General features: G+C 32.1%; 1 protein-coding gene and 1 pseudogene across 1 annotated transcript; both read right to left on the bottom strand.

Annotated features, from left to right (window-relative positions):
* Nucleotides 1–1,602: 1,602 nt before the first annotated feature.
* LOC128176765 (uncharacterized) lies at nt 1,603–6,577 on the bottom strand. Its single transcript, XM_052843295.1, has 3 exons — nt 6,459–6,577; nt 5,937–6,210; nt 1,603–2,852 (listed from the first exon to the last, which is right to left on the bottom strand). The coding sequence occupies exons 2-3, from the start codon at nt 6,202–6,204 to the stop codon at nt 2,401–2,403; spliced, it is 720 nt and encodes a 239-aa protein (XP_052699255.1). The 5' UTR covers nt 6,205–6,210; nt 6,459–6,577; the 3' UTR covers nt 1,603–2,400.
* A 4,260-nt stretch (nt 6,578–10,837) lies between these two features.
* LOC128176768 (CD151 antigen-like) lies at nt 10,838–25,648 on the bottom strand (annotated as a pseudogene).
* Nucleotides 25,649–26,960: the final 1,312 nt, after the last annotated feature.

The raw sequence follows: 26,960 nt of genomic DNA on the forward strand, positions 1-26,960 counted from the left end.
GAAGAAAATAAAAGCGCTTATGTTTTACTCGATCTTTGTGTTTTCATTTATTTAAGTTTTATATATATATATATATATATATATATATAAATATATATATATATATATATATATATATATATATATATATATATATATATATATAAAACTTAAATAAATAATTTGAAAAACGAAAGACAACACAGAGTAAAACGTTAGCGCTTTCATTCAATCTTCAGACGTTTTTAAAATAACAATTACGTTACTTGTTGACGTCTTCAATACAATGACGTCATAGTTAAAGTTAACGTAGTAGAGGGATATTGCCGCGTAATATAGGGTAATTCAATGAAATATATACACAATACATAATTTATGTATTGTGTATATATTTCATTATGATACATTAAAAATACAATAATTAGTAAGTAGTTGAGAAAGAAAATATACCTATGTGTTCATATATTTTGATTGCTTTAAGTGGGGGAAGGGGCCGGGGCAGGGCAGAACGAAAATAAGTGAATTGGATGGTAAAATGTACCTCTACCAAAAGTTTAGTCTTATATGTTGCATAGGACCTTCTTATATTCGATAAAAAGGGTATTCCATAAAGGAACAATGTCAAAGGTTAATTGTATGCACAAATAAGTGTCAAATTCTGATACTTTACGATATTCATTATTTGTTGTTCTACCATACGGCACACTATCCTTTCAAAGCCCATATAAAGTTATTGTTGCTCAGGTGAGATAAGTGGCCCAATGGGCCTCTTTTTTGTCGTCAGTATTTTTTCAAATATACAAGTATGTTGAAATTTTTGAGCTGTATAAAATAATAGACCTTTTCAATCAAAGTGATAGAACATTCATGTTTGATAATGAAGCTTGATAACAATCTTCAAAATTAGTTTAATACAATCTTTAAAACTGTAAAGCTGTATTGCTTTCGTATTTCCCTAAATCACCCAGTAAACATTTATATTGAAGCATTGGTGAACTATATATATATATATATATATATATATATATATATATATATATATATATATATATATATATATATATATGCAATGTGTATCGTCCCGATCCTCTCAAATTGTCGTTTAACTGCATTCCACCTGTATCTCAAACGACCGTGTAGTGAGCGACCAGCGCGCTAGTTTCCCTTCGTCATCGAAAGCAAGATTTTTAGTCTTGCCTAGATTGCCCAGTGGTTAGCGCGGTGGCCGCTCACTGCTAGGAGAATGGGTTCCAGAGGTCGTGAGTTCAAGGCCCGGCTGGGGCGGAGGTGGAGCTCCAATTAGGTGAATTTCTCTGTGCTTTATGTATATCTTTATCTTTCACTATGGGCAGGTATATGTCAATTTGAGAGTTATTGCAATGCTTGTGCTTATTATAAGTATATATCTATGCAATGTGTATCGTCCCGATCCTCTCAAATTGTCGTTTAACTGCATTCCACCTGTATCTCAAACGACCGTGTAGTGAGCGACCAGCGCGCTAGTTTCCCTTCGTCATCGAAAGCCAATAAGGTGAATTTCTCTGTGCTTTATATATATATATATATATATATATATATATATATATATATATATATATATATATATATATATATGTTGTCCTTACAATTAGCATTTATTTCAAATACATTTCTCAATTCTGGTCTCAGTTATATTGGCGACGAAAGAGCATGTTGTTCTGTTGTAGAAGTTTGTGTGTACCCGCAGAAAAAAGAGAGCAAAATTGCCAGTATGATCCATCATCATAACATAGTTGCGAATGCTTCTGATTGATGGATTGCATCATGTTGCATAAATTCTATCATTATTACCCCTATATTCCTATTTCTGAATATAATGCATCAATATGCAACCCGTGTTGTAAATTGCCCTTTTCCATAGCCATCCCTTTTATAAGGAATAGTTTGATATATATTAATTAGTTTTCCGGGGAAAAGCTACTAGGAGTAGGGGGCTGCTATACAACACTGGTAGTGGATTACCTAAATTCAGTACTTCAAATATTTGTCATGTTGTATATTTCGATTTTTACCGGGTGGCAGTAAATACAAAATTTACATAACAACTGGTTCAATAGGTGTCATGTTGTAGATATTGTATTATTTGCCACCCAGAAAATTCAAAATTTACAACTAGTTGTCGTGACATGTACCAAAATAAAAATATCTTTATTTATAGCCTCATAATTATATGCAAAAATTACTATGACAAATAGGTGTCATGTTGTTAATATTGTATTATCTGCCACCCGGAAAATTCAAAATTTACAACTGGTTGTCGTGTTGTAATTTTTTTATTTACTTCCACCCGATATATTCAAAACTTACAACATGACAGATCAACATGACATGTAATTATAATGCCTCATAATTATATGCAAACCGAGTACTTCTTTTCTATCGTTAATCATTTGCATTTTTAATCTCTGAACACAATACAATTCTGTAATCCTCCTCCACTTCATCATTATTTTTCCCTCTTTTTCTGTCCATTTCAATTTTCTGCAGTCTTTTCTTTGCGATCTTATATCGAGTTTTCAGGTCTATTTTTGAGAATTTCAAAGAAATGCTATTGTCTACCGTTTTATCATAAACGTTTCTATTATAACTAACTCTTTTTGGTATAGTCATTGTTCCATTGAGAAGTTCAAAATCTACATGGGCACCAAATTCTATTGCAGCTTCTAAAAAGCTAGTCAAGCCGTACTTCTCCCCTGCCAAGATGTAGTCCAGAAGTGTACTGACGGTCAACCCTTTGTCTGGTTTACACATCTGAGACATGAAGTCCTCACACGTAGCCACAAGAGGGGACTGGTATTCGTGTGCTAATGGCAAAACCTGCAGTACATTATCACCTGAAAAAAATGGGACTTGCAATAAGTCCGGCAAAGACTTTTCTTTTGATAGTTAAAGTGAACAATTTTCCATATTTCTGTCGGTTAAAAAATGCTGTACATGTACCGGTATATTTTCTTTTTTCTTTTCATTTATTTTTCTATATACCATTAAATAAGGACCACAACCGATTAACAAATATCAATCAGTATATGAGCGATAACACTACACTGAAGCTACACTACACGCTTTTCAATATCATGTAAAAAAGTCTTGTCTACAGAAATCGTTCACTCAGTTTATCGGTTAAGTGTATTCCACGCAAACAACATTTAGTGAGTCCTTGACTTTTACTTATTATCCTTATAACTATTATTTATTCATCAGGTACAAATATAGAGAGTATATCTATATTGTGTGATTTTATATTTGCTTTATCCAACGAGTTAAAATGGTTATATATTCGCGAGTCTTGCCGAGCGAATATAACCATTTCAACGAGTTGGATAAAGCAAATATAAAAATCACACAATTATAGATATTCTATTTATCACATACGATTTGTTTTATATCAGGAAGCTTTTAAGACAGCCACTTATATGGCTCGAATTGATTTTAAGCCGAGCTCCGCTGAAAGCAGAGTCCTGGCTGTAGGCAGGCGATTCACCAATGTTATTATTAATAGCACAACTTCAAAAGTAAACAAAATAAAACCAAACAGCATCAAAGTTAAATCTTCCGCTATACCAAATTGCTACACAAAGAGCCACGTTTTGTCAAAAGTGTTGGCATTTTGTTTCTTGTTTTTAGTTTCGAGAGAATTATCTATTTTAGTTTTCTTATTTATAACGTGTTTTAAAAACAAGACTATGCATTCTGGACACATACAATGCACATGAATTTCCATGAACTACTTTGCTGCGCGTTGAAGAAATGAGGATTGAATATATAACGCTTGTTGCAAAATTCAAGACAGCAACGGTTGAACCCTTTCTTTTACTAGAAGACATATTTTTGTTTATAGCCGCTTGCAAAATTTGGTCGCTCTCTCACGCTTTGCTGACATTAAAACCATGAGACCAAAAGTGAATGAATAATATTTTGGGGTAGACCTTTCCTAATTGGCTTTTATGTTTATCGTTAAAAATAAAGCAACAGAATGATAAAGACATTAACTGATAAATGTTCAAAGATAAGTCAATTAAAGAACCAGTTAGAAAAAAAATATAAAGTAGAATGTCCAGACCAGTTTCTTAGTGCTAATGGAGGAGAGTTGTTGTCATGTCTAAGAAAAATATTCACATAGCGGTAATATGTTTAACTGAAAATTGATAAAGCAATGTTTATTGTATGATAATTGTTAATTTTAAAGCAATATGAGCTGTATTTTTTAGAATTTTATTTTGCAGTAAAAACCTGCCAGTACGATAAGTCTGCATGAAACTTAAACTTTTATAATAAATAAGATTTGAAAACTTTTAACATCATTAATTTTTGTCAAAAGAAAGATTTCTCTTCCAAGGAATATATAGCAGATCAATTTTTGTACAGGACGACAATAATTCAATTTTACTCCAATTAAGGCTACTTGGCGGGTTTTTTCACAATAATATGGCTTTTAGAAATATAAAAACCATGATTTTTTTTTGTCATTTTAGTAGAAAATAACATTTTTGTAAAAAACAAATTCAACATGAAAAGCTCATATTGCTTTAACTAATAATTCAGAATTATTTGATTTTAAGATTTCTAATATATGCGAAGTTAACGCTTTTAACAACAAAATTAACAAATGTAGGAAATTGTCATTTCAGGGATCTGTGTCCTTTCAATACACTCTCATCTATTAATCGCAAATTTTCACGCATGTCTTGGAAAAAAATGTACTTAATTTCGAAAGCGATTTAATGTGAATTTTTCGAAGAGCTACAATAGAGGATTTGTTAATCAGATTTTTAAAACTACGATAAAAACTTTGAGTTTTTATCTTCTTAAAATTGATATAAGTTCCATTTCTATTTACATGTAAATTAATAGTATAAAACATAACAACAATGCATTATCTCTGAATTCATCGGTCTAATATTGGTGTGAGATATTTACCGATTGGAGAAAGATCAGCCGAGTTTCTGATTATAGACGTTAAGATGTTGATGAAGATTTTTCTAAATCATGAATGTGACTGGTTTTGTCCGTTATAAAGTTTAGAAAAAGTGTAAACTTATATCTCATAACATTAGAAAAAATTCATAACTATATATTCCAACTAAGCCGGACATCATGAACATGAACATTAAACTTGGTTCTTCAATCGATAAGATTGCATATCTTCATTTTATTTGATGTATTGGTCACCCAAAATGTATAATCTATCTAGATTTTGCTTACAGTGCATTTTTCAAAATTTAAATTCAGTTTAATTAACTAAAGAGTCAATGGACGAGAAGGCAAATTCAGACACGTTGTTTTCTATGTACAAAATTCCTATAGAAATAAACAGCAGTTATACCACAAGTAGACTGGAAGCCAATGAACCACCTATTTAATATGTTAAACATATGTATATAATCCTTCTAGATTTTAACTTCGGCTGGCGCATAAAGTTCGGTAGTATTCAGGTAAATGTTGTTAAAATAAAATTCACAACTTTTAAAAAATGGCACATTGCGTTTTGGAACCTTACTTTCGATTCAACATTCAACCTGTTCTATTGATTAATGAGCTCGTCTACCAAATGAATCGTCAACGGCGTTGTGCATTCAGTTATGTAACTCATTCCACAAATCGCTACATCTACTGAACCCGAGAAAGAATATTTTGATCAATAAAACTATTTTTGTGTATTTTTTAAAAAATGTCTGCACTTTTTTCTTACAGACTTAATTCATGTGTTCTACGCGTGCCTTTCGGTTTGAGACTTCGGCTGACGGTAAACTAATAGACGGGGTCGCGTGACCCCGTCTAAATATCATTATGTAATTTTTGGGTACTAGCTTTGCTCTAAATGGTAGGTATCATTTTCAAAAAATCAATTCAAAGCAAAATAAAAAGACTGTACTGGAAAATTAGAGTAAAAAAGTTAGAAATTTATGAATGCTGTCTACCTGTAACTGGATGTTTCATGTTAGGATAGAAACATTTTAGAAATTCCACAACATCAACTGCTTTCTTGTCTTCTAATACGATCTCCTTTGCGGTACTTTCCTTGAAATTACCGTTAAACATGGTATTAAATACAGTTGAATGCTCCGATAGGACCGCTTTGTTGACTTGGATCTTCTGACCTTCAACAACTAGAGTAAGATCAGTGCCTGGAAAGCCGACATCAAAACCATCTACTGGGGAATCGAGCTCGTGTTCATCCGACGCCATAATAATCTATGGATAAAGAGCCATTTATAGCTTTTTTAAGCATTCATCACAACGATCTTCAACAACGTCATCATACACGTCATCAGTACATGTATAATAGTTAAATCCACGGAAATCACATTTTTCAATAATTCAAGAAATAAATAAGAAAGCTATAATATTGAATCAATATATTGTTATTGATTGATTTGTGGATGATTATTATTACTGCCAAATAAAAAAACATCACATTCATACATATTGTTTATGCTTACCTTTCTAAGTGTTCACTTTTTTCAGTGGCGTGCGAAATAGTCTTTAAATATTCGACTTCGTATTTTAAACATCTTACATACGTATGCAATTACTCGTCATATTCAGCCTTTATTGTTATATTAAACATTTTTTAAATGCTAAAGTTACCTTTGTCAACTACGCCAGGTAAATAAAAATGAAACCATGTTCTTGGTAGACTGCTTTTAAAATTTTTTTTCACCGAGTCAAGTTACTTAATACGCAAGTGTCTGTTGAAAAAAACGGGCTCAGTAGAAAATTGTGAATTCTTTTGTTCATTTAATTCAACACCAGGCAAAAATGACGGAAGTAAAGCGCGAAATTCATACATCTTTTTGTCGATGAATTAAACACAGAATAAACACATAAATACAGAATTTAAGTGGGATTTTTTTGATACATTGAAAGATGCATCATTTGTGTAAAATTCTAAAGGATGTAAATCGACCTAGACGTTCTCGGCGAAAAAATGACAAACAACAAAAGCACTTTGGTACGGTTGTAATAGATATATATGTTAACTTATAATTCAATCCCTCTCTTCATTTACACGCGTGCGTTTTTTCTTTAACATACTTCAGGTATATTGTCGCTAAATTCTTAAAAAAGACTAAAATCAATTAATAAACGGTAAGCTTTTTGTAATATATAGAGCATTAGTCTTTTGATGAGGTCAATACATGCTTTTGTATATCGACTAAGGATGAAATATTTTGTCATGAAAATCTATTGTTTGTATAGCGAGGTCTATAAATTTTCTATTTTTAGTATAATGTTGTCTAAAACAGAATTTATAGCTAGGTCATGAGCAAGCAATCGACAAATCAAAAGCTTAGGAAAAATACGATATTATAAAAGTATATGTTAGGCATGTTAGAGTCAAGTGTTCATTCGGGTAACTTGGTGCAAAGTAATGTTTTCTGGTAAATGTAAGTGACACGTTGGAAGCCACAATAAACGTCAAATAGAGATCGAAGCGATACATCTTACATTCTAGAAAAATGCATAAAGCAAGTTGTTTGGCTTGTCTGGATGGCTGCACAGTGCTAGAAGAGCGTGTTCTGGAGGTATGGGGCCCGTTTCACAAAAACATAGTTACTTAGGTTTAATTGAGTTTGACCAATAAGAACTGTAATGTTCATGTTAGAATTTACATTGTAAATTTGAATTCAATATACCTATTTTATTGTGAAACACGGAAGTGCTATATAAGGGTGCGGGCACTAATAATGCTGATTCAAATCATTAGACACAAATATATATTATTAATAATGCCTTTTGTAAAAAACGACAACCAATAACCTGGTAGGAAAAAACCAATTAAAACAAAGTATTGAAGTACTGACGGGAGTTGATTTTATCGATTATCATTTATTTCAAATCAATATATCTTGCATGACTATTAGTTTCTAGTTTGTATTTGAATTACGCATTTTTTTAATAATACGAATTTTTAGACTTTTCCGACAAGAATTTCGAGAAACCCCATTTGAATCATCTTGTGTAATATTTAAAGATATATTTTAAATACTTATATGTATAAGAACTCGAAACAATTCCAAAAATTGTATGGATCCAAGCACTATTGATATCAAACTCTAGTCTCGTTTAACTAGACGCTCGGCTGTCTCCGTTAATATCCAACAAGCAAGAGAGCCCCGTTTCTGCTTGTCGCAGATTTACGGAGACAGTCGAGCGTCTGGTTGAACGAGACTATGTTAACTCTGGCGTAGGAATACATGAGACAACAGAAATATCGAAACTGTTCGTAGTATATAAAATTTGACTATTTTCTAAGTGTTTATAGATACGTTTCGTTGAAAAACAATGCTTCAGCATACATTACATCGAATTTTTTTTTATTATTTTCAAGACCTTAGTCTTGTCAGCGGTGATGATTTGTGCTTAGGTCCAAACACTATTTCACTTTCGGTTTGCCATAGTAACTGCATAGGAGAGTTGATTAAAATCAACTCCCAAAAACAATTAAAACTGACATACATATTTTGATAAACCCATTACAGAGCGTTTTCATATGTTGTTGTATTCTAGCTAGCACATGTACATTACACACCGTTGAAACTTTTGAAACCGCGGGGTATTTGGTTTTAGAAACTCGTAAATATTAATGGTTATTTCCTCATTATTTTATTGCTTATTGCTTATTTACTATGTTGGGTATGTTAGGTGACATTGTGTAATGCAACCCTTTTTGTGAAAGATAATTCGGATATTTTTGCAATGTTTGCTGTATATAAGAACCAATATTACTTTTTTAATTGAGTGTTGCTTGTTTTTTTTTCTCCAAATAATTTCTACGAGGAAAAGTAAATGTCGTTAGAAGTCTGTGCAACCTGAATGCATTGATTTGGGGAAAAAACCCGAACGTAATCTTCTCGGCCATTATAAATACCCAAAAAGCAGTTGAGAAACAATAAAGAATAATGTGGCTACAAGATATTTTTATTTTTTCAGTTTCAATGTGTATAAACCAACAAGACATTATACATGTAATTGTATCATTAAATTGATAAAGAAAAGCCAATGTACACATTATTATATATTAAAGCGGGGGAAAATTGATGTGTGTGCTATAGCTCTTTGGCCTCTGGTATATTTTTAGGTCTCTTGAATTACTCAGGTGACCTATCGCCACATGATGGGTCTACGTCCGTCGACGTGCGACGTGCGTTGCCCGTTAACAATTTTTCCCTTTTAACTTCTTCTTGAAAACTTTAAGGCCAATTGTTAATCTTTTTTGTTTGAAGCATTTCTAGGATAAAAGAAATAGTTAAACTTATTTTAGGACGTTGCCACCCACGGGGCCTTACTAGAGGGAGCCGAATATGAACAACTCCCAAATTTTCAAATATCTTTTTCCTATATACTCCCATACATGTGAAAAAGGGGACTCCCTGATAGGTTCATCAACGGGCTATAGTACTCAATAACCGTCAAGACCTGTAGGGCTCTTGTTTTTAAACCGAATTTCTTCTTTAACGATTACTGTTTCCGTTACTTTTTGGCAAATTTTAAAAAGAATACACGTTCAATTGAAATTGATACAAAGGGAAAATCTAAGATTTCTTCATAGACACTTCATTCAGGGAAAATAACAAAAACGAAAACGAATTTCTTACGAGGATTTCGGGGATTTACAATATATGTTTAATGAGAAATCTTTTCTTCATTCGAAAGTACTCGGGGCGCCTCGTACAAGTTTTTAACGTTATCATCTGGGTTCTATCATGGCAATTGTAGTGGAAGATCTCCAAAGACTTTCTATTTTGAGTTGTGTACTAAAAGCTGACAAGTTAGAGGATGCGTTTCGGAAGGAAAATCTTGGGATTTTCTCATATTATTCGATGGACATTGTTTAAATCTTGAAAAATTCATAGTCAGCGAATAATTAAGTAAAATTAAAGTAATAATACCTTGGGATAAATGATTTACATTGTCATTTGAAAAAAAAATACTACATTAAAATAAGAATAAAGAAAATGAAAATCCAATACATATCATTCTATTAACATTTTTATTTCAATATGTTATGTTAATACAATTAAAAAGCTATAATTAGAGATTATAAAAACGATTGTTATTAAAATGGATGTAGAACTATATACACAATATATATCAACACTATATTTGATTGATTTTAACCCTTGGTCTGTAGCCATCTAATTCCGGAAAAAGCACAAGTGAAGGGTGTTCGAATTTCATGTGCATATCTCTTAATAGATATAAGTCCATGTAAATAAAACAGTTTAGCAATAAATGAAAATCTATATGCAATTATACGAGAATTCAGTCTTGTTTGACTTTTCCCTATTTCACAATAACTTGCAGTGTCAGTTTTTTCTTCACAATTTTGTGAACAAAACATGCTTAAATTTCTGTTTTTGAAAGAAAACTGAAGTATAAAGAATAAATAGGATATCTACCAAATCAATACAAAATATAAGTTGACATAGTTTTTTTTTGAGTTGATATAGTTTTATCACGCTTTCCAATTAACGTAGCTGATTAATATTCTTAAAAATGTGTTACTGTGGAATTCTCATGTTCAAAAACACGACATTTTTATCTCTATAACTATGGAACGCCATAGCTGCCTTATGTAGCTATTTCATGTGGAGATGGTGCTTTATTATATTATCCTGTGGTTATTTCATAAGAAGATAGTGCTTGATTATATTATGTTGTGGCTTTTTCATGTGAAGATGGTGCTTTATTATGTGAGATGGTGCTTTATTATATGAAGATGGTGCTTTATCATATGAAGATGATGCTTTTTATATGTGATGGTGAGTTTTTAGTTGAAGATGGTGGTTTTTTATGAAGATGGTTCTTTTTTTATATGATGGTGCTTTTTAATGTGAAGGTCACTTAGAACTCCTCTTATTTTTGAACACTGAGTTTACCATCTATTATCTCAAACTTGTGAAAATAAAACAAAAAATTGATGCGATCCAAATCCATTTGTTACACCATTGCTAGAACCTCTTTTTTTAGCAGAATTTGTAAGCTAACGAGATTTGTGTACGACTTTACCTCAAGTGAACTTACATACATTAATTGACAACTATATAATGACGGAATATTTTAAGAATTAAAGCTTAGTAACGTTTTCCTAAACATTGAAGAGCAGAAAATTGAAATTATTAATAACTTGTGTTTAAGCACAGAACAGGTTATTCGATGAAGCGCAAATGCAATCTGATTAAAATCAGATCTTTGATCCACTCTTAATGTTGTTATTGTCACCGCCCAGTCCATCCTCGTCATTGATGACCATCCCTTTATAGCCCAGCTAAATGGCGAGTTGGAGGAATAGTCCACATACTGAGTGGTTTTAAAACAAAACATTATAAAAAAAAAATAAAGGAGCGGATCGAGAATCTGATTTCTAACAGACTGATGCCCTAGGTGATAGGATTTGACTTAAAGAGAAAGTAAGGGAAAGTCACTGGGAAAGGTCTACTATACTACGATACAGCTCAAAGAAGGTTCTTTTTATGGGTGGTAAAGGCAAAAGTAAATTGTCAAGAAATACTGACAAAATATTGTATTTTCTATTAATTGAGATCAAGTCGTACAGTTCATCTCGTAACTTAAATACTTACTATATACTAAAAAAGAGGAACTACATTTGTAGCAAGGGTGTATTAAATGGATTTTAATAGCCTCAATGTTTGTTCTACTTTCAAAATTTCGAGAAAATAGATGTTTAACTCCGTCTACCAAAATAAAGTTCCGAGTGACCACCTTCACATTAAAAAGCACCATCATATAAAAAGAACCATCACATAAACAAGAGGCCCATGGGCCACATCGCTCACCTGAGGAACAATAGGTATGATAAAATCAGCTTAATGGAGTCATAATACAAACTATCTGGACAATGTACAATACATGTAGATCCTGTATAAATAAAATCCATTTTTCCGCTGGATATTCTTATGTTTATAATCAATAGTCCCTTTTCTAACAGGATGATTTTATAGTCGTATCATATGTTAAGTATTGCAGTTCTCAAAAAGATCCTTAACAATAGTTTATATATGGAATATAAACCTTCATCAAATTGTAAAGCCAAAGAATTGTCCTGGGGCCAAAGTCTTAACAATTTTAAAGAATCATCTGGCTGATTAGTTTTTGAGACGAAGATTTTTACAGATTTACCCTATATATTCCTTTGTTAAACTTTGACCCCCACATTGTGGCCCCACCCTACCCCTGATGATCATGATTTTCACAACTTTGAATCTACCCTACCTGAGGATGCTTTCACACAAGTTTCAGCTTTCCTGGCTGATTAGTTTCTGAGAAGAAGATTTTTAAAGATTTACTCTATATATTCTTATGTTAAACTTTGACCCCCCATTGTGGCCCAAACCTACGCACGGGGTCATAATTTTCACAACTTTGAATCTACACTACATGATGATGCTTTCACACAAGTTTCAGCTTAGCCGGCTGATTAGTTTCTGAGAAGAAGATTTTTAAATATTAACTCTGCATATTCCTATGTTAAATTTCAACCCCCCCCCCATTATAGCCCCACCCTACCCGCGGGGGTCATGATTTTCACAACTTTGTATCTACACTACCTGGGGATGTTGTCATACAAGTTTCAGCTTTCCTGGCTGGTTAGTTTCTGAGAAGAAGATTTTTAAATATTTACTCTAAACTTTGTATCTACACTACCTGAGGATGTTTTCACACAAGTTTCAGCTTTCCTGGTCTTATGGTTCATGAGAAGAAGATTTTTGAAAATTTCTCGAAAATTGTCATAAATTCCAAATTATCTCCCTTTGCAAAAGGGAGTGGTCCTTAATTTTCACAACTTTGAATCCCCTTAGGTTAAGGATGCTTTGTGCCAAGTTTGGTTGAAATTGGCCCAGTGGTTCTTGAGAAGATGTTGAAAATGTGAAAAGTTTACAGACAAACGGACGGACAGACGGACAGACAGATGGACGAGAGACAAAATGTGATCAGAATAGCTCACTTGAGCTTTCAGCTCAGGTGAGCTAAAAACCACAATCTTCATATAAAAAAAGTATAGTAAAGCACCATCTGAAGATAATAAAGCACCATCTTCACACAAAAAAACACCATCTTCATATGATGAAGCACCATTTTCATATAATAAAGCACCAATTTCATATAGCAAAGCACAATCTAAACATAATAAAGCACCATCTTCACACCATCTTCACATGAAATTTACACAGCATACAATGTAATAACTATGTGATTTGAAACACATACTGTTAATAACACCAACGACGCAATGAAGTCCATAGAAGAGCTTTGTAACGTTTAGATGTTAACTCTTAAACAGTCTTTCAAAACTGTTATTGAATACAAATGCAAAACCTTTTATTTCCAGTTTTGCGGTAGAATAAGAGGAATCCGATGAAACGTGTTATAAGAGGTCAATTTTTGACCCCCTTATTTTGTTAGGAAGAATTTGCAGAGGTTGTCTTCAATGTATATTTTTCTGGTCAATTACAGCAGGTCCTTGGAGGGAGTAGGAACTGTGAGGAACCCAAAAATGGATAAAAAGGCCTCTTTTTAAATACAAATTCAATCCTAAACAATTGAAGATGATCAAAAGCTGAAAAAATGTGTCCCTTGCTAGCAGATAAATTTTAAAGCGACCTGGGTCATAAATGGGGATATTTTTCTTTTTTATTTTGGAAACTGCCATATTCTCTTTGGTATTGTTACGCTATGCAGCCTAACGCTAATCATGCAAAATAAAGTTACATATTGAAAAGTCATGAAAACAACTGACATAACCCTCTCCACTAGTTTATATACCGATGTAAATATAGAAGCAGAGGAACGATCTAAGAAAATGGTTACCAAATACTTTTAAGATATAATTACCAAATACTTCTAAGATATAATGTTAGCTTTAACAGTGCTGAAAATCCGTTTTAGAAATCGGAAGGATGCAGGTCCACAATCAACCTGACAATTCACCTTCCACAAAAGGCGATAACATATCTACGCTAAATATCACTAACATAATACTAGCTAATTAAATTGTTCCTTTATACACTTCTTCAGGCACAGATTGATGTGAAAAAGTAATCTTATTTGCTCCATGTAGAATCTGCATTCATTTTTACACTATTTTTTCGCCCTCTTTTACGTTTCTGTAGATGATTATGGCAAAAATAATACAATAAATCTACAAAAAATAGATAAATTAATGATTAAAAAATCCTGATGAAATGAAAACAACAAATTTAATAACAATTTCAAATTTCAAAATCGAAGACTTACAATCTATCAATACAAACTACCTGATTTATTACAACACCACCTCCAATTCCAATGAAAAGGTTGCTGTATTTGTTGATAAAGTCTTTAATGGCATAAAAGCAACCCTGAAAATAAGACCGAATAACACGTACTAATAGGTATGAATGTGGACTAAATTTATTGATTTAAAAATCAGCTCTCTCTGTTTCTTACATTTTCCCAGTTACTGTTAGCGTCTATAGGGTTTGTGGCACATGTTGTGTCGGCTGGGTACTTGATATCCGGGAATTCTCCCTCGATACCTTTACAACAGCTGAGGGGGGTCTTCAGCGTTTGCCCATTGTAGGTTTTACTCCAGTGTGTTGCGTTCATAAAGTCCATGTAGTTGTCAACTCCACAACAATCGAACTATAGAAAACAAAATATTAGACAGGCTGAGATTAAAACGTGTACGGGTACGTGTACCCGTTTTTGTAATTTATCAGTTGAGATATCATAACTTGTAAAATATAAACGTGTAGGTAAATTTTGCGCATTGTTATTGTGACCTCAGAAATGACGTCATTTACGTTCATTGCGTTTACGTTAAACATTGAAGATGCTTTAGAAATTGCTTCTTTGTGTGAAGACTTGTTGCTTTTATAAGTACCTGTAAAGCGCGAAACAAAATCGAAACGAGAGAGAGAGAGAGAGAGAGAGAGAGAGAGAGAGAGAGAGAGAGAGAGAGAGAGAGAGAGAGAGAGAGAGAGATGATGATGTTACGGAGACATTTTAACCTGAAGTTTTTTTTCTATCGATATAAAGTATCGTAAAATGTTTCCGTAAGTATCATCTCTCTCTCTCTCTCTCTCTCTCTCTCTCTCTCTCTTTCTCTCTCTCCCAAACTTGAGTGCGCACATACTTTGATATGTCTATCATAAGTTCTTAAGGCTTCTGAATTTGTGTTGAGTAAAAATTATACATCTATCAGTTAATTTTGCGCAAATTAAATTAATTATATCATAAAAGGCAATATTTTTCATTTTCATTGGCGTGACAGTGCATCACCTGACGCGGCCGCAGAATATGATATCACACACCGAAAAATACAAAACGAGCAACGAAACTGGCAATCAAAAAAACTGGCAGTGAATATTGTCAATTTAAAGAAATACTACAGGATTTCGAGTCCTTGCTTCCAACAAACCTCGATCGTCTGCTAGGCAGATTCTACTCGGAGCTCAGAAATTTAAAAGGAGAATCGTACAAGACAATTGAAGGGGTCACGATTTTGGTCAAATTCTATTTTATTGTTTTTAATAGTTACAATGCTTAAGGAATGCCATTCTAATAATCAAATGAAGTTTAACAGTCAGTAGTAGAGTTATAAGCAAGATAATGGGCTCACAATTCATTCTTTAGTATGTATAAACAAGACTCGTTTTGTTTACATACGTTCAATATACCAGAAAAAAATTTCAATCTGATTTGTCCATCTTCTTATTCATTTTAAGCATAAAGAAACAGTTTCTAACGTTTTACACATTCATTTTAAGTCTAAAACTGAAATTCCCACTTCAACATTCAAAATGTTAACAAAAGCGATATCAGATTGATTGATTATATAAGATAATAAGACTTCATTGCACGGTCAATATGGGGTTATATGGACCCATGTAAAGTGAAATCGACCGAAGACTCAGAAAATGAGCTTGACTTGACACGGGTCCATTTAACTCCATATTGACGTACAATGAAGTCCATAATAATTATTGTATAATATGTTTAATTTTATATACGCTTCCATTTTATTATGATATCATCAAAACGAATTAAAATGTTTAGAGAAATAAACCCACATAACGTTAGTACTTTTGAAAATTTAAACAGTTAGTTCAAATCCGTTTAAAAGTTATTAATTCCATATCACAATTAATGAAATAGTCATCTTTGTAGATTAGCAGTAAATGACAATTTTGACGAACGCCGCTCTTCATTCAGTCATGGTTGGGGCATCGGGAAAATCGCAAACGATTTGCCCCACGTCGAGATCTTTAAATGTTTTTTTTTAAAAAAGACAATTGACTCATATACATGTTATTGAAAATATAATCACACAGTGCTACGCCTAATGCTTGATGACTTTTGACGCAGTGTTTTGTGACATAAATTTACTTAAATCATCTTCAAATAAATGGTGAACTTTTTATCAATGAGCATGCAAATGAAGTTAAAAAATCTATGTAATCTATCACAAAAATATATTCACTCATCGATTGGATTATTTTTGTTGTAAATGCTATTAATTTGTACTTATGTGTACACGACACTATACGTTTAGAGAACACATAGAAACCTTGTCGTCACAAAACTGATGACGTAATACGCGAAGAATTCAGGAAATTCCCCTGGTACACGTCCACATACCCGTTCAAGTTTGAAATCTCAACCTCTCTAATGTCATAACATACTATTGATCATAACTGTAATAGATAATTTGTGCACTAAAAACAAAATTTAAAATAATTAAACTTAATGTACTCTATTAGGCATAGAACAAATGATGCCGACAAAAGTCATTAGTTATTACCTCGATCAGGAGGCTATTCCAGGCGAGCGAAACAGGTTCCTGCGACAGGTCCCCTTTGTAAAACTCGGCAATGGATTTCTTCATGCCATATTTTATCACAGTATTAACCTAGGAAGTGTTAAGTGGTACTTTGCTTGCTTATACAGTGTATTTTATTGTAAAAGTTTGATACAAACTTCAATTTCATATGCAGTAAAACACTGTTATAGCGAAAACGCTTATAATAAATTGACGCTTACAGCGAAGTAACTTTCTTTCCCCGTGACTTCATTATATGTTGAAAACTTGACGGATATAACGAATTATGCTTATAACGAAGGGAAATTGCCCGCCCCTGGCACTTCGCTATAAGAGTGTTTTAATTCAACTGCGCACATAATTTTTTTTTCAAAAATTAGAATAAATATTTCTATTAATTTAGCATTAAATTTAAAGAGGTTTACTCAACTATTACACAACATTCATTAGAAAAATCTTAAATCAACAAACAAGTAAGTTTTGTCTGGAACTAAATTTTCGTACAGAAGGTTTCCTAGAGAAATATAATTATGGAGGCCAATTTGGGTTTTTTGCGGAAAAACTACAATAGCAAAACTCTTTATTTTTTAACCATATGTCATTTAAACTAATTCTAGTTGATTTGCAAAGTTTCAAGAAAATTGACTAACTGGTTCTTTTAGGAACCATCTTATTATAGGAATATATAGGAAATTGTCATTTTCCGCACTTAAAAGCAGATTAAAAAAATACTACAATAGATTTTATTTTCTCAAATTGTAATATATAATTAGTCATATCATTTCCTACCTTAAATGTAAAAACACTAAGTTCTCCCGTCTGGTTTTAGTGGGGACCATCTCAAAATATTAAAATAAAACCAAATTTTGCTATATATTTGGAGCATTACGAATGAAGATTAATAGAAAGAATTCGTTCAAAAAAAAACACGAAAATGTCCTCGAAGATAGCATAATTCTGTGTATAGAATTTCAATGGCGTACAATTTTTACTTTTTCTTTTATATTATTTCTTATAACGTACTCCTACAAAGCTCCATTTTATCATAACGTCATAAAATTGAAATGGCAATGCTACCCTACCGCACAACAAAAAAATCGTTTAAAAAATAAAAATTTTCTTAAAAAATCTAATTATTTTTATCTGTATTTTGTTTATTGTGTTCAACTTTATAAATAATATATAGTAAAAATTTCATTAGAAGTATAAATCCACTGTATTACACTAAAATGCGCAAAAACATGCGCAATGAAAACTAAAGTCGGCCTCCTTAAATCATGTATTTTTGAAAAATATTAACATTAGGCAATTTATTATGTATTTTTCTATGCACGCAGACTTTCAGCATTAGATATGTTTGAAACATATTTTGTAGGGACTGTTTTACATCTAGAAAACATTACTAAAGAATTTGATCGACTTTTAGCGTAAAACCGTGAAAATATATAATTAATGATGAATTTTCAAAGCCAGATTTTGTAAGAATTTTACGTTTTAAGTCATCTTTCAAAAAACCAAATCACCAACCCTTGTGCTTTGTTTTTATTAATTATGTAGTGGCATATTTAGACTAACTGTATTTGATTTATTAGACGAATGATCTTCAAACAGATTTTCTTCAAATCAAATTATTACTATTGAAAAAATAAGTCAGTTTTAATTGCAAAAAGGTCATAAAATAATGCGCGAATAAAATGTTTTCTTTAAACCATATTCAGTCTTACAGTGGCGTGGAAGTGCCAGATGAAAAAAGAAGAAGAATAAATCTTATTTGTTTGGACGGACGGAAAAGTAATTTGTATGGACGAATAAGGATTTATTAGGTCGAAGTTATTTGTTCAGATGAATTAGCTATTTGTTCGGAAAAAGGAGTAATTTGTTCGGACAAATTAGAATTTGTTCGGATGATGTAGCTATAATATTTACAATTGTTCGGACGAATACGTTAATATGTGTTTATAAAAACAGTATTTTTGTAGATAAAAGGGTGGTCAGTGATAAAGCCACAAATTTCATCGAATGCCGTTTTTCCTTTAAATGATAAATTGCTGTTATATAAATAGTGCCTGTTTGGGAGGGTAACAATTGAAATTATTATACTTTCATGTTAAATACTGAAATCTGATTGGTTAAGACGCAGTTAATAATATTTTCTATTACCCTCAGCGTTAGCAACGCACTTAGCAACGGGTAACATTAAAAAATGTTACATGCGCGAAAATTATGCGCGTACGGTTCGCTGTAGAATTCACGTTATTCCTATATAAAAGCAGTAAAATTTTCTTTAAAATTAAGACATTCAGTATAACAAAATAAATAGTGCCTGTTTGGGAGGATAACAGTTGAAATTGACACCCCTCGAAAACCATTGTCAACCTCCGCTTCGCGTCGGTTGACAATGGTTTTCTCGGGGTGTCAATTTCAACTGTTACCCTCCCAAACAGGCACTATTTATATATTGACATCCCGAGAAAACTGACGCGATCGAAGGTTGACAATGGTTTTTGAGGGGTTTTAATTTCAACTCCTCCCAAACAGGCACTATTCATTTTATAAATATACTGAATGTCTTAATTTTAGAGAAATTTTTACTGCTTTTATATAGAAATGACGTGAATTCTACGGCAAACCGTACGCGCATAATTTACGCGCATGTAACAGTTCGTTGTGTTATCCGTTGCACACTGTGTTGCTAACGCTGAGGGTAATAGAACAGATTATCAATTGCGTCTAAACCAATCAGATTTCAGTATTTAACATAAAAGTATAATGGATGCAAATGTTATCTCCTACCCCCCTCTCTCTCTCTCTCTCTCTCTCTCTCTCTCTCTCTAATTCGCTAGAATTCGTCTGAACAAAATGAGATTAGTTTATTTTTTCATCTGACCCGCCGCCGTACAATCTGATCATTATGCATAATTTAAATAAGTTTTTAGGTAAATTTTCTGCTTCGTTATAAAAACTGTCGACAAATGCATATATACTAAAAACTGCAGTTTTAGTGCAAAACGGTCAAATTAAATGTGCTTTACCTAGGAGGGATAAACAGTGACCTACCTTTTCTTTCCATTTTTTGAGCATTTTTGTCTATGGATTTTTAATAATGCTCTGGATACAATCACATTAGTAAGATTAGATTTAGATCAAAAGACTAAAGGTGATAAAAAATATCTCGTGATTTGCAATGGTATCTTATATTTATGAAATTCGTTGTGTTGTTTCTTTCCAATCGCCAAGGCTCGGATATAGAAAGCACTTATACTCGATGGATAAAAATCATATACCATATTGCAAATCATGAGAAATCCTGTCTTTTCTTTCTCTTTTTTCTTATTTAACAAAATGTTGGATTATCAAACAAGACGAGGCAAAAGTACCGTCAACAAATTTTGATCACATTTCTGGGTAACAATTTCAAGTTTATGAATGTAAAGATGTAATTACAGTTTGATGCAATATAATTAACAGATATCTGTTTACAAAAAGCAATTTCTTTTTGCTAATGGAAGACTATTTGTTCAAACCTTTCTCCATCTAAATCATTTAAATCCCATATTTCGACAAATTCTGTCAATATATCATTGATGCATTTTCTAAATATGACAATTCTACAGCCCTTTTGAAATCAAGAATTCCACCATCCTGAAGAACATTCAATTAGTATACATGTACTTTGTTTGAAAAGTCGATAAAATTTCCTTTCATTTTATTACAATCTCCTATCATTTTATATAATTTTTTCAAAGAAAACAAGTTATCACATATATACATTCATTTAACAAGTTATTAAAGACTCATTTTAAAATATTTACATTTGCAAATACATTTCCTTATATGAACCTATAGAATAGTGAAAAGTTCAATTCTGTATAAACTTTTTCGTGACGTCATAATGTTCATAGCACGTACTTATGGCTTGTCGCTTGGATTATTGTAAACATGAAATTTCGGTAATTATAACAGTTCTGAAGGATTTGTCTTTTTCAAACGTAAATATAAGTAACAAACAGCAATGCTAAAATGTTCACCGGGATATGAAGTAGGTTGGTACGTGATCAAATCTATTGAGAAGCCCTTCATGTTTCATAGGATTTGATCACGTGACCAACCAACTTCATATCCCAGTGAACTTTTTAAATTGCTGTTTATTTCTTAATCAAATATTGTGGGTTTATCATAATTCTTTGATTCGACTTTGAGTCAATCTACGAACTCAAATGTACTTATTTATAAAATAGATTGAAGTAAGAACCATAACGAAAAATTGTATTTAAAAAGCTATTGTCCACAAGTTTATTATAATATTACTTTTTCTTAATTCACCAAATTAATGCCAAGATGAATAATTTAAAACAATTGTCTCAAGAAATTACTTATACGCCTAAACGTGCAGAGGAAATATATATACTTACATCTTTTTTCATCAGTGCTGCCAACACAACTCCCGTAATTTCAACAATGATGACCAAAATTACGATGATTGCATACTTCACGGAATAAAAAAAATTATCAAATAGTAATACACGTACAAAACTAGAAAGAATGCATGCCACTCATAATACTAAATATTGTTTGAAAGATATTAGTTGAAAATTATAAATAAACATCCAAGGCCACATATTAGGTTGAATACGCTATGTAAGGGAATAATATGTAAATACACTTCTGTCAGAATCAATCATTCAATGTGGTTTTATAATTATACAGTCAGTTCAAGCATATCGTTAAAAACATACACCATAACATACATTTAAATTTCATACCATAGCACTGAAATCTCAAAGGATATCATTAGATTCTCATTCGTCATAGCATACCATAGCAAACCATACAACACAATTTCATTTCGCTTTTTAATGATTTTTCTTTAAAGAACAAATATTTACATTGGAGATAAGTGGTTAATTTGGTTGTTTGAAGTCAAAAAATACCCCTTTTTATTATTCTATAGGGTTCATTATTTTTTTACACTGCAGGCATTCCTAATATACCCAATCATTTCTCTGTTTATCACTCTGAAACAATTAATACAACACACTTACTATAACAAGGAACACCCGCCATCCACAGCAGGTGCCGAAACATCCCAGGACCCCCACAATCAGGATCACCACCCCCACGATGATGAAGACGATGGCCGAGGAGCTGAGAAGCTCGTCCAGGTTGTATACGGCGCTGTCCAACTTGATGACCTTGAAGAGGTCCTTAGCATACTTCGTCACCAGGTCCTCCTTGAATTTCACCAAACACCCGATAACGAGGAGAGCGATGCCCAACACCTATAATGCATGGGTTGTGAACAATCATTATTTTTTGAATATCAGTACTTGATTTACATACCTGAAGATGATTATTTTTCATTTCGACCCCAATAACTAAAAGAATAAAATAGTAACAAGTTTAGATTTCTTTACCGATATGACGTGTGTTTAGAACTGGAGAACTTTGTGCGTAAAGGGCCGGGGCTTCTGTCCACCGCTGAGAACGAATTAAAACTACTATAATTATTTTAAAATATTTTATTTATTTCTTTACGTTTTTAACTTCGTTTATTTCTGTTAGTATTCATATTATCTGGTTTACTTCAATACTGGTTATTTCATGCACGAGCGCTTTTGCGCTCAGTATAAATAGATTTCCCGGGGAGTATTCGATTAATGCAACGTTCGTTACAAAGCAGTACAGGTTGTGTCTTTGGTTTTCCCTACCCGCCCTGACCCAAAATATGTTTTTTGAGATTAACTTATATTTTGTGTTGGCATTTATTTGTATGTCGAATTGATATTTAATGCGATGCGATTTGAAACGAACGCACCAATCCTAAAAAAATCTGTTTTTGTTTTTCAACAAATTAGTCAAGAAAATATTTATTTTCGGAGGAGTGAAACGAGGGAGAAAATAACCATTGTTTCTATAAGAAATATTTGCATTCAGTAATGCATTTATTAACTCTACCCAAACCTCGTCTACAGTTCAGATTTCTGTGATGTAAAGATAAAGATTCAGAATGAATTTTTTTTAGTTCCTTATGCAGTATTTTTCAAAAATAATTTTCATTTCACAGCTATGAAACCGGCTTTTATGCAACTACATGCAGTATGTTGCTGTTCTGAAGTATTGGGATAAGAATTTATTTCAAATCTAAGAGCTTAATTTTTTTTTTTTGTGGTCAAAATCATTTTATAAACGTATATTATATCTTTCCGACTTAGATAAAATCAGATACTTGTATCAGAATGGCGTACATATTATTTTGAGGTGAAATATAATTCTTTTTAATGTGGAAAACCTAGAAACTCTTGAGTCCTGTGTTTTAAGCGTTCTAAATAAATGTAGAATTGAGGAAGATATTTATTTTGGCGCACACCTTATAACACCTTACAATAATCACTTGACAAGGGATTCACCGCAATATAACACTCAGTGATGCGCAAGAATTATTATCCAATTTCACAGTCAATTGTCAAACTTCTGCACAATGTTATGCATAACAAAGATATGAAACCTGGTCTCTGTAGTGCATTTGCAAACACCAGTGCATAACCAAATAATATTTAGTCGTATCTTTTGGTCTGTAGAATTCTAAAGCTTTGCATTATCAAAATGTCTAAAATCTACATCTTTTTCACTTGTGCAAGGTAACATTGGCTGAACATACATTTAAAGGAAAACATCTCGGCCTATTTTTGACACATTTAAGTCTCGTTATGAATTACGTACCAGTTGTCGACGAATTGAAAAAAAGGAAGTTTTCAATACCTGCAATTTATCTATAATAGAAACTATTTAGAACAATTGATATTAAAAGAGATTTGTATTCCTAAATATATATTGTATAAGATACAAAAAAAAAGATCCGCTAAATGCAAATTCTTCAATTGAAACTGGATAACTTAAAATAAAAAGCACCACTCGATTCTAAAATAAACCGTATTGTTACATGTTTAAAAAGAATATTGCTTTATCAGAAAATAATAGACATTCCTCCGCTTTTCTCACACAGAACCACGGTGCAATTGAAAGCTTCTTGATGCATTCATCTAGTCTTTCGAATAATGGAATTCCTGTTCTTAATCAAATAACTTCCATATTTTGTGTATGAAATTTGATATGATGTTTTTTTAGAATAAGTGTCCGACAAATCTTCATAAATGCATCCAAGCCCCAGAACTAAATTGTATGAGCGTCTAATTTATTTCCGGGTTGTCGGCTGCTTCTGTTTAAAATTCAACACCATTAAAGGATTGAAAGACTACCTGAACACCTGGTTAAAACCACCGTATAATTTTTGTTCTGGATGAAAAAAAATCTTGCAGGTGATCTGCACTATGCTACAAAGTACATTGATTGCAAAAATCAGCCGACATGTCTTAAGAATTGCCGATGGCTCGTATACAAAGCTGCGTTAATACTTCTTTGCTACATTTGCTGAGTAAGAAGGGAAAATCAAGGCGTCAAGTAAAATCAGTATTATCAACAACAATTTGAAAAAAAATATATTTAAATAAAAGTATTGTCAATTAAAAAAATAATTCTATTGTCAATTTCACATTCTAATCTTGAATCTAATTTTTGTAAGAACTGTATGTTCATTATACCATTCGACATTAAAAATAAATGTGTATTAAAGCATAGAAAATAAGAAACACTCGCGCGTGTTAAAACAGTCTTTGTTTTATGTTATGGGAAATACCATTAAGATTGTCCGTAATCGACACAAAAAGTATTCCTTTAAATGTGTGTTTACTTCTGTTTGTTTTTGCAAAATTTAAAGAATTTCGGTTAAAGGGGCATGGTCAAGATTTTGGTCAAATTCCACTGTTCTGTTTTTATTATTTACAATGCTTTAGGAAAGCATTTCTAATAATCAAATGTAATTTGAGAATCAGTCGTTAAGTTATAAGCAAGACACAGGGCTCACAATTATTTGTCATGTAAACAAGGCTCGGCCCTGTTTTTTGTTTACATAGGTTCGATATACCAGTAAAAAATCTTTTTCAAACTGATTAGTCTATCTTCTTATTCACTTTAAGCATAAATAAACAGTTCCTGACGTTTAACACATCCATTTTAGGTCTGAATTTGGAATTTTTATTTCAAAAGTCAAAATGTAAACAAAAGCTTTGTTTACATTGCAAAGAATTGCAAGCTCTGTAACTTGCTTATAACTTTACGAATGAAACCCAAATATTGGTTGCCTATTAAAAATGCCTTTCTGGAGCATTGTAAACATTAAAATCGGAAAAATAATTTTTGACCAAAATCTTGACCATGCCCTTTTAATTAAGACACCAGTACAACAAATTATATAAAGAGGGTTGGATTTTGGTTTTGATGATTTGATAACAACTTATCCATCAGAATTACCATAAAATCTTAATTATGGTATTTCCGACTATAAACTTTTATTTTTGTAAAAATGATCCCAAACATTCTAGCTTTAATTAACATTTTTCTATATCCTTATGCAGAAATTAATATAGTCTTAAAATGGACACGACCATCTAGAAATCATAAAATATGTCTGTCATATTTTGCACAGGTTTTCAAGTTTTTCCCAGCAGTATAAGAAAATCACTTACCGTAAAAAAAGTGTTCACTACCACAAGAAAAACTCTTGCGATGGCCAATCCACAACCCATATTAGAAAAATACGTTTCCTTTTTATCAATGCACACTTCTTAACACCTTCTTGTATAAATGTAGTTTTCTTCCATCCCAACACAGGTAAACCTTACGTAAAAATCTTACGATATGAAAAAAAGAGCTTGCCTCAAACTATATTTAGAACACCTTTCACAATATATTAAATCAGAAATGGTATTTATTTGTTCAGAATGGTTATTTTGCGCATTAAAAGTTTTTGTGTCGTAAACATGACACATCTCTTTTTAAACTTTTTATATCCTAAGGCTTAAAAAACTCGTGTGTTAAAGGGTAACACTGATGGAAAACGTCGGATAGGTAGGTAAGGATTTTTCAAAAATTTTATCAATTTTTCATTGGATGAGGGTACAAATACAAATATAAAATCCTTAGAATACTTGTTTGTCTCGTCTTTAAAAACGCGTTTTAATGGCAATTATATGAAAATCTCAATGGATAAAAACAGACATTTAAAAATAGTAAGATCAGAGCATTGTTGTAGGTTAGCTCGGGTTACCCGAAACACACAACACTTGTTTAAGGCCAAAGCCAAACAAACACTATTTTTCTGATGTAAAGCCTGTCTAAGAAATATTTGTCTTAAACTTGTAGTATATTTTTGTGTGTGTATTTTTGTATTTTTGTTTCTTTCTCGATTTCTTAAAATTTTCTTTCTTTGTCTCTCTCTCTCTATAGAAATATCTCTTAGGCTACATAATCAGAATCAGCGTAAATATCATTTACATCAAACCAAGTTGTTTCTATTCCTTTGTGGTGGGAAAGAAAACAATTTTATGGCAATAAGCATTTATTTCTAAGTATAAAATAGATAGGTTCTTATTGTTACACTAAATACATAAGAATATTTGGATTGGGATAAATATCTTACACAATTCTTAAAAATATTGTTTTAAGACTGATTGATAATCAGCATTGTAAAAAAGAGCAGCAGGAAAAACATATCAATAAAATCCTAAGATAACTTCCCATTGGTGGTAACCATGAGCGGATCCAGAAAAACGTGTAATGGTGTGCGGTCCGAGGGATAATCATTATTGTGTTTGTCGGGGACAGGGGGTCAAAGGCTTATTTTCGATAAATTTACTATGTAAATTTAAAAAGTTTCAATGGGGTGGGAAGTTCGTCCGTACACCCCATTCTAGATCTACGAATGATAATGTTAACGACTCCGATCCTCAGCAATGTTCGATAACCATAAATTTTTTCGAAATGCATAAATATTGAACCACTCTTGCACAATTATACATATATATATATTGTGCATTTATTGATCTTCAATTGAATTTGTATTTAATCCAATATCACCTCTGACATGTGGAAAAATTACTCAAACACATATATGGCGGAACTGTCATGGCTTTTTATTCATATCAACATTCACAGTTAACATGCCACTTGCATGTTCATACTCTATGCGCCGATCTTACCACTTGTAAGCTTTTGGCAGCAT

Source organism: Crassostrea angulata, chromosome 3 (assembly GCF_025612915.1).
Source record: "Crassostrea angulata isolate pt1a10 chromosome 3, ASM2561291v2, whole genome shotgun sequence".
Classification (NCBI taxonomy): Eukaryota; Metazoa; Mollusca; class Bivalvia; order Ostreida; family Ostreidae; genus Magallana; species Magallana angulata.

Coding starts and splice junctions, on each gene's coding strand:
- LOC128176765 (XM_052843295.1), bottom strand. CDS start 6,204: ATGGCGTCGGATGAACACGAGCTCGATTCCCCAGTAGATGGTTTTGAT. Junction 2,853..5,936: donor CATGAAACATCCAGTTACAG/GTAGACAGCATT, acceptor CATTTTTTTCAG/GTGATAATGTACTGCAGGTT.